This window comes from Mandrillus leucophaeus, unplaced genomic scaffold (genome assembly GCF_000951045.1).
Source record: "Mandrillus leucophaeus isolate KB7577 unplaced genomic scaffold, Mleu.le_1.0 Scaffold402, whole genome shotgun sequence".
NCBI lineage: Eukaryota > Metazoa > Chordata > Mammalia > Primates > Cercopithecidae > Mandrillus > Mandrillus leucophaeus.
Window position 1 is genome coordinate 1,276,937 of NW_012104277.1, and position 9,158 is coordinate 1,286,094.

At 42.9% G+C, this 9,158-nt stretch overlaps 1 protein-coding gene across 2 annotated transcripts in view; it reads left to right on the plus strand.

Moving 5' to 3' along the window:
* The first annotated feature begins 1,977 nt into the window (after nucleotides 1-1,977).
* Nucleotides 1,978-9,158, plus strand: part of SPATA5L1 (spermatogenesis associated 5-like 1) — a 17,716-nt gene continuing 10,535 nt past the window's right edge. For both annotated transcript variants that reach the window (XR_001007354.1, XM_011992103.1), the window contains exons 1-2: nucleotides 1,978-3,170; nucleotides 4,952-5,137. Coding sequence is in view for 1 of the 2 variants with exons in the window: in XM_011992103.1 (XP_011847493.1) it covers nucleotides 2,082-3,170; nucleotides 4,952-5,137 (1,275 nt within the window). In the remaining variant the exon portion in view is untranslated. The remainder of the gene's footprint in view (nucleotides 3,171-4,951; nucleotides 5,138-9,158) is intronic.

A 9,158-nucleotide genomic window follows, 5' to 3' on the forward strand; every position in this document is an offset into this window, starting at 1 on the left:
TTGGGAAAGACATTTACAGTTTTGCTTAGAATGAGTGGGTAAGAGCTGAAGGCCCAGTAACAGAATTCCTTGTTGCTTTTGTTTGCGACCTAGGGTAAAGACTGCATCTTTTAGGGAAAGAGTGAAGTGAAAGAATATTTCCTGTGCATATGGATTCTATAAGGTCAGAGGGTTCTTGTTTGACCTTGCATAAAATCAGCCTCTTAGACCAACCCAAAGCAACATGTAGTTTCCTCCTTATCATATTCCTAATAGCATAGTTTGTGACTCTGTTTTAAACCAATTCAGAAAACTTTAAGGCCGATTTAACTTTACTGGCTCCCTATGTTGGCTTTGGTTATTCCACTCCATTAAACCTTTACTTCTTGGCCATTTCTGCACTGTAAATATAAGTAAATCTACTAACTCCTTTACATGAGATCTCTTTACATATTTAAGACAGTTATCATGTCCTCAGTAAGTCTTCTTTCCCTCTCCCAGATCCTCAAAACTTCTTGGAACTATTCAGGAACTCCATGAGGTACAGGCTTCTGTACAAGATATATGTAAAATAACTTGATAGGCATGTTATTCACACCTTTAGGAGTAAGTAAAAACGATGGCTTTTTTTTTTTTTTCAGAAAATGCAAAGCTATTATTTAAAAGTCCCCAAACCAAAAAGAACTGAAGCCAATGGGATTAAGAGATAAAAAGAAAACAGGAAGTAATGGGTGACTTACCCATTTCAAGACCTTCTCCTGCTATTTTCTGATCCCTAAGTTGTTTCAGAATCGATTTAAGCAGAAAAGTACAGCAGAGACCAGATAAGTTACTGTGGAGTCAAGAAGTCTATCAGTCTGCCATGAAGTTTGGATAGAATGAGTCAGGAATTGGCATTGGTCTTAAGATCCCAGATCTGAAAGTACTTCCCATTGATAAGATATTACTACACAGTCTGTAATTGATTATTTGCATAGATAGAAAAAACAAACAAACTTCCCCAGCAACTTAAGAACTCTAAAATATCAGTTTTGTCAACTCACAAATTTGGGTTGCGGTGAAAGTGGGAAAAATAGAGATAGGAAGATGTAAGTCAAATAAAAACAAGGTGTATCTTTTTGTCTTTGAATATCCATAGTTCTTTTTTATAAGGCAATTAAGAAGGATAGAAAATGTATTCCAGCTGATAAAAAGGAATTCCCTGTGCGAAAGGGAGAAGAAAGGCAGAAAGCAGGTGGAAAAAAAAAAAAAATAGCAGACAGTTGTCTTTATAATGTAGATAGGTATCGCCTCTAATACAGGACTCGACACTGTTGTGCCCCAATTAGAGAGCAAGCATTGATCGCATGAACTTAAGTAGTGATAACTTGTTGCCAAATAATATTCAAAAGAATATCAGAAATCAGAATAAATATACTATTAGTGTTTCAAATCCATCAAGTAACCTAGTTTTTCTTCCTTCCTCTCTACAAGGGATTTTAAGTGCCACAGTGTGCTTCCCTCCCACTATGCTGGTGCTTTTCCATAGGAAGGGTTGTGCCTGGACCTCCCAGATTGGAACGCCGATTATCGAAGGCCCCAAGGCTGTATTCTCAGCTACGCCAAGTCACCTCAGATATTTGCACCAGAGCACCCAAAATTCTGTGCCCGTGAGGATAGTTGGAGTTTGTTCACAAAATAGCAAAGTCTCTAAGTTGCTATTCCAACAGCGGCAGTACTGATGCTCCAGTTCGAAGGCCAGGAAAACAGAATGTAACGCCGGTGACTTCCAAAATATAAGTAACCACCAAAGTACATGCTTAATGACCTAGTGAAGTTAGCTTACGCCGCCTCCCAGACACCTGTAATGAAGATCATCTCGGCAAAGCTCTGGGGTGGGCAACTCGATTTCACGAAAGCGGACACCAACGCTCTACCCAGGAATAAATGCGTCGTCTAATGTTCCCATTGGCCCTTTCGGCCTTCACTCAGCGGCTGGCAACGCAGTCTTCCCTAGCGCTTGCGCGCCATCTGCTTCCGGCCTGCGAGCTCGGTGTTCCACTCTTTGTGGGCCGGGTGGATTTCCTGCTCTGCTTTTCTTATGCCTGGTTGATCTGTGTGCAATGGCTCTGGACTCGGATCCCTTCCCGGAAGGGCCTCTCTTAAAGCTGCTACCCTTAGACGCTAGAGACCGGGGCACCCAGCGCTGCCGCCTGGGCCCGGCCGCCCTCCACGCCCTGGGCGCGCGCTTGGGCTCAGCAGTGAAGATCTCGCTACCCGACGGCGGCTCCTGCCTCTGCACTGTCTGGCCTCGGCGGGACAGAGCGAACGGCTTTGTGCAGCTGGACCCGCTGTGCGCGAGCCCCGGGGCGGCGGTCGGGGCGCCGAGATCCCGGAGGAGTCTCAGCCTGAGCCACCTCCTCCTAGTGCCCTGTCCGCCCCTGCGGCGCGTTTCCGTGTGGCCGGTGTTGCGAGAGCTGGCGGGCGCGCCTGGTGCCCCGAATACAGCCGCGGTGCTGGAGGCGGCGCAGGAGCTGCTGAGAAACCGACCGGTCTCCCTGGGCCACGTGGTGGTCGCTCCGCCGGGCGCTCCTGGCCCGGTGGCTGCCTTGCACATCGTCGGCGGAACGCCCAGTCCCGATCCCGCTGGGCTGGTCACCCCTCACACTCGCGTCGGCCTTGGCGGGGAACCTCCGTCCGAAGCCCAGCCGCAGCCCGAGGTGCCCCTGGGAGGTCTTTCGGAGGCTGCCGACTCGCTGCGGGAGCTCCTCCACTTCCCGCTCCGCTACCCGCGCGCCCTGGCCTCGCTGGGCTTAGCGGTGCCCCGCGGGGTGCTCCTGGCGGGGCCCCCCGGAGTGGGCAAGACCCAGCTGGTGCGGGCCGTGGCGCGCGAGGCGGGCGCGGAGCTGCTGGCAGTCAGCGCCCCCGCGCTGCAGGGTTCCCGGCCTGGGGAGACCGAGGAGAACGTGCGGCGGGTCTTCCAGCGCGCCCGGGAGCTGGCCAGCCGCGGGCCCAGCCTCCTCTTCCTGGACGAGGTGGACGCTTTGTGTCCCCGGCGGGGCGGTCGAGCACCCGAGAGCCGCGTAGTGGCCCAGGTGTTGACGCTGCTGGACGGCGCAAGTGGGGACCGCGAGGTCGTGGTTGTGGGAGCCACCAACCGGCCGGACGCTCTAGATCCAGCGCTGCGTAGACCCGGGAGATTTGACCGAGAGGTGAATGGGCTTGGCGGGTTCGCCCACTGTCGGTGGAACCTCGGCCTTTTCTGGCACTAGTTGGCTGCCCCGGAGGCGTTTGTCTCTTAGGTTTGAGCATCGGTGAGGTTGGAGTGGGGCGCTTTGCAATGCAAAGAACACGTTCTCTGCCCATCTATGATCTGTGAGTCAGGACCCGTGTTTCCCCAGAGTCAGATTGTCAGGACCTGTGAGTCAGGATCTGTGAGTCAGGACCTGTATTTCCCCAGAGTCTTAATTGTTTTGGGAAGCGGGGTGGCCATTACGGATTAATTTTGTGCAGGTCCTATAATCAGTAATGTTAATTCTTAAGAGAATTTTGGTCACCTACAAGCATGTTAAACTCATGTTTTGGAATGAGAATTTAAAGAAGGATAACCTCAAGAAGTAAGTGTGTTGAAATAAAAAGGGAGAAGGCGGGGAAGAACTAAATGGAAGCAGGCATTAACTCTTCTGGATTTATTCATTCCTTGTCATAACACCAGCACCCTATCCCACAATTGAGAAAGTACCCACAACTGCTCCCTGAGTTGTCAGGGAGGTTGAATATTCAGAGCTGTCCTATTTTATAAGTTTTGGTCCTAAATTGACTTGAATGCTAAAGAATAGCTTGAAATTTAGTGACTGATATTTCTATTTTGTGATAGGATTCAAAAGAGAAATGATAATTACACTCTTTTAGTTAGTTCAGGACTTGAGTGGATTTCTTCCTTGCACTATCTAGTACCTTTGTGTCCTTAAGAGCCAGGGACCTAGCTATCTATACCTGGCTTCTAGAACTTTGTGTGTTGTAAAAATAACAAAAACTTGTTAAATGACATAGAATTTTCACTGTGCAACTTTCTAGCCAGTGTTACTCCTGGAGTATTAGGATTTTCATATATTCAGAATCTAAGCTATACGTAAAGTGCACAGTACTAGTTCCAAAATGGGTCACTAAATTGTCGTACATGTTTATCAGCATAAAAAACATATATTATTATTTTGGCAGGGCTTGGTGGCTCACGCCTGCAATCTCAGCACTTTGGGAGACTGAGGTGGGTGGATCACCTGAGGTCAGGAGGTCGAGACCAGCCTGGCCAAGATGGTGAAACCCCGTCTCTACTAAAAATACAAAAATAAGCTGGGCGTGGTGGCGCGTGCCTGTAGTTCCAGCTACTTGGGAGGCTGAGGCGCCAGAATCACTTGAACCAAGAGGTGGAGGTTTCAGTGAGCCGATGGTGCCCATTGCCCTCCAGCCTGGGCAACAGAGTGAAACTGTGTCTCAAAAATGAATACATAATATATATATACACACATACACATATATAATTTTTTTTTGGAAGTAACTTTTTTAATTGATCTATTTTTATTGATACATAATCGTGCATGTTTTGGGGTACATGTGATATTTTGGTACCTGCATACAATTTGTAATTATCAAATCAGGGTGTTTAGGATATCCATCACCTCAAACATTTATCATTTCTTACCTGAGTGTTGGGAATATTTCAAATTCTCTCCAGTAGCAATTTTGAAATATACAAGAAATTATTGTCAACTGTGTTCAACCTACTATGCTATCAAACATTACACTTAGTCCTTCTATCTAACTGTATGTTTCTACCCATGAGCCAACCTCTCTTCATCCCCTCACCCCCCAACCCTTCCCAGTCTCTGGTTGCTATTCATTCTGCTGTCTACCTCCATCCATGAGATCAACTTTAAAAAGAATATATTTTAAACTATAAACTTCTTTTTTTGTTGTTTTGCTTTGCATATAGGTGGTCATTGGGACTCCCACACTTAAACAAAGAAAGGAAATTCTGCAAGCGATTACCTCAAAGATGCCCATCTCCAGTCATGTTGATTTGGGCCTTCTTGCAGAAATGACAGTTGGCTATGTTGGTGCCGACCTGACAGCACTCTGTAGGGAGGCTGCCATGCATGCTCTCCTTCATAGTGAGAAGGTAAGAAGCGTTAATTTATGAACATCTGTGTTAATCTGTTATGGTAACAGATTAATTTGGGGGTTAAAAAAAATGGTGAGTACATTTCCTTAGAACATTTGATAGCTTCCACAGCTGTTGCTTATACATTTTACATCTCAACGCTATATAAATAGTATATGATTGAGGGTGGGGATAAAGGGCTGAGTCCTCTGGGTCTACGGAGTAAATGTGTTCTTTACTCTTATAGTAACTCCCTCGTGCTGAAGCCCAGAGCAGCCAAGAAATAACGCATCTCCAGAAGAATCAAAGAGTTTTTTTATTTGAATTTTTTTTATTTTGAGGCAAATTCAGACTTAGAAGTTACAAAAACAGTACAAATAATTTCCATATACCCTTCTCCCAGATTCTCCAAATGTAACACTTGCCACATTTGCTTTATCATTCTCTCGTGTATTTTCTTTTCTCTTCATGTGTATTTTCTTTTATATATACATATATATAATGAAATATTTGAGAATATGCTACATCCATGATGCCCCTTTACCCTTGAAAACATAAGTGTATCTTTCTGAAAAACAAAGACTTTATACAAAGTCAAAGAAAAGATCAAGCTGAGAAAATTAACACAGACACAATACTTGTACTTAAATAGGCCTTAATCTAGAATCATACTTCAGGCTTTCTTCTATGACCATAACTTTTTAAGAGTCAGTTATTCTGTAGAATATTCCTCAGTTTGGGTTTGACTAATGTTTCTTCATGATTCAATTCAGTTTTTGCATTTTGGGCAGGAATATAATAGAAATGATCCTGTGTCTTTCTCATTGCATCTATTAGGCAGCACATGATATGTTTCTCTTCTATCACTGGTGAAGTTAACTTTGATTTCTTGGATAAGGTGGTGTCTGTGAGATTTCTCCATTGTCAAGATACCGTTTTTCCCTGTGGTGTTAGTAAGTTATCTAGTGGGAGACATAAACTTTTCTAACCTAGGAGAAGATTGGGTACTTGGAATTGTATTTAAATTTGTCCTTGACCTGCAGGTCTGTAATTCATGACTACCTTTCCTAACAATATTTAAGATATTAGATTAAATATAATACTTTTAAACATTGTTGGTTGGAAAATCCAGTATTTTGTATATAATAAATAGTCCTGAATCCTTAAACCCGTTCAGGAAAAAACTGATTTCAGCAGGCTAAGGATTCTGAAACAGAGTTTTCAATCTCATTTGTAACATCAAAATTGTCTTTTCATCTTAAAATGCGAAAGGATGATTTGTTATCCTAAATTTTGAAAAGCCTTTTTACCTAAATAATTTATACCTTGCCTCATTTCCTTTCCTTTATTTCTACAGTTACAGCGAAGGTGGGGAGGAGTTATGTGATCTTCTAGTGATCTTTTAAGTCTTCATCTTGTAGGTTTAGACCAAAACTGCTTGAAGTTTTAAAGTTCTGTGTGTAAAGGTGTGAGAATACGTGTCTTTTGAGGGAGACAATAAGAGTAAGCAGGAGATGGGAAGGGAGATTTACATTTAGGATTTCCTCTGCTTTGAAGTTCCAGGTTTGACCGTAAGCACCTCTGACTTAGGTGGCCCAGTCAGCTGCTGTTGTCCCAGGGTGGAGCCCACTGCTACTTCAGGAGGGGCCTGCTCAGGTGTAGTTACCACAGTTGATGGCTGAGTTCAGAAACAACCAAGGGGAAGTGGAAGGAAGAAAGGCAAAAAGGATGAAGGGACAGAGACAACTGGGAAGGTACTGGCTCCGTCTTTTATTCTTTCCCCCACCAGCTGAGGGGCTTCCCCTACCTCTACCTATGCCAGGGCAGATAAGGGATACCTTACAGTTTGTTAAACTTTTTGTGAACTATTCCTATTAAAGGATTAGAAATGTAGTTTAACACTCACACATACACAGAGGGGAAAGAATGTATATGCCCAAAGAATCAAGTAAAATAATGTGTACACACATGATCTGGAACTATAAATCAGATTTTCAAATACTAGTTGGTGTTACCTAAAGATTAGTTAGTATTTGGACATCAGACACCTAACATCTGATACTGTCAGCCAGTTAAAAAGACTATTTTTTTAAGTATGTGATAGTGTTATTCATGAGAAATGAAGATAGAAAATTATAAAGAACTGCCTACCTGAAATGTCACTTTCCAGAGATGACAATTGTTAACACTTTTGGGAGAATATACATACAGATTCACTTCACATCAGTTCACAAATAAGACAAGACAGTTTGTTTATGAAAATGGGAATTTGTGGACAACTAGATGTTTAGAATTAGATTTAAGAGGGCAAATACTTTAATAAATACAGTACAGACATTTTTAATAAAATTTTGAGGACTTTTTAACTAACAAAAATGTGTTTCACTAGAATGATCAAGGAGAGTGTAAAAAGTCTCCAAAATATAAGCTGAGAGTGAAGATGACTTTTCTAGGCATAACATAAACCCTAAAGGAAATTATTTGCTGATTTGACCATTTGGGGGTGGCAAACAATACTATAAAGTCAGACTAGGAAAAATACTTTCAGTCCGATTTCTGTGATTTGGAAAGAACTTTTACAAATCAGTGAGAATAGACCAACAGTCCAAGAGAAAATGGGTAATAGGATATGAACAGGTAGTTGACAATAAAAGGAATGTCAATAAACATGAAAAATCTTCAACCTTGATTTCTTTTAAAATTATTGTCTTTATTTTGAAATAATTTAAAACATATAGTAAAGTTGCAAGATAGTTATAAAGAACTTCCACTAAACCTTTTATCCAAATTCACCAATTTTTAACATTTTGCCAAATAAGCTTTATCATTCTCTTTTGCTCTCTTTCTTGCTCCCTCTCGTCCTCTTCTCTCTCTCTCTCATCTCTGTATATATATATTTATATGCACATAGTATTTATTTATTTTGGACCATTTGAGAGAATGGGTTGCATATATCATAACATTTCATCCCTTAACATTTTAATGTCTATTTCCTAAGGACAGCAATGTTCCTGTATGTCACCACAGTATGGTCATGTGTAGTATTGTGTCCTTAGAGCCTCACATGTAGAGGCACAGGGTGTTCATTGGTTCCTTATTGGTGATGCTAATTTTTGTCAGCTAGTTCAGGTAGTGTGCAGTTTCTCCACTGTGTAACTGCTGTTTTTTCCCTTTGCCACTAATGAGAAATCTATGGGGAGACACTTGGAGATATCCTGCTCCTCATCAAACTTTCAGGCTGGGCGCAGTGGCTTATGCCTGTAGTCCCAGCTGCTCGGGAGGCTGAGACAGGAGGATCACTTGAACCCAGGTGTTCGAGGCTCAGTGAGCTGTTGCCTCAATGCCACTGCACTCCAGCCTGGGCAGCAGAGCAAGACCCTGTCTCATAAAAGAATAAACTTCCCTCAATGTAGCATCCAATTCTTGCTCATAACAGCCTTTAATATCATGATTGCAAAAAAGGCAATTTTTCTAATTCCAATATTCCCTCTACCTCATTCTGAATTGAAGAAATTTAGTTAACACAGTAATGAATGAGTAGTGGTTCTTCTGTCATATTGGCAGACACTTAAGAGTTTGGTAGTGGGCCAGGCACAGTAGCTCATGTCTATAATCCCAGTACTTTGGGAGGCTGAGATAGGTGGGTCACTTGAGGTCAGGAGTTCGAGACCAGCCTGGCCAACATGGGGAAACCCCATCTCTACTAAAAATACAAAAATTAGCCAGGTGTGGTGGTGCATGCCTGTAAATCCCAGCTACTTGGTAGGCTAAGGCATGAGAATCAACCCAGGAGGCGAAGGCTGCAGGGAGCCAAGATCACAGCACTGTACTCCAGCCTGAGTGACAGAACGAGACTCCGCAAAAAAAAAAAAAGAGAGAGAGAGAGAGTTTGTTATTGTCCAGTATTGGAGAGGTGTGGAGAGAACACAGCTTCATGTTATTGAAGGAGAGTAAATTGATACAGCTTCCTTAGAGAACAATTTGGTAATAGCTGTCAATGTATATGTGTGTACTTATAAACCCAGTAATTCTACTTTGA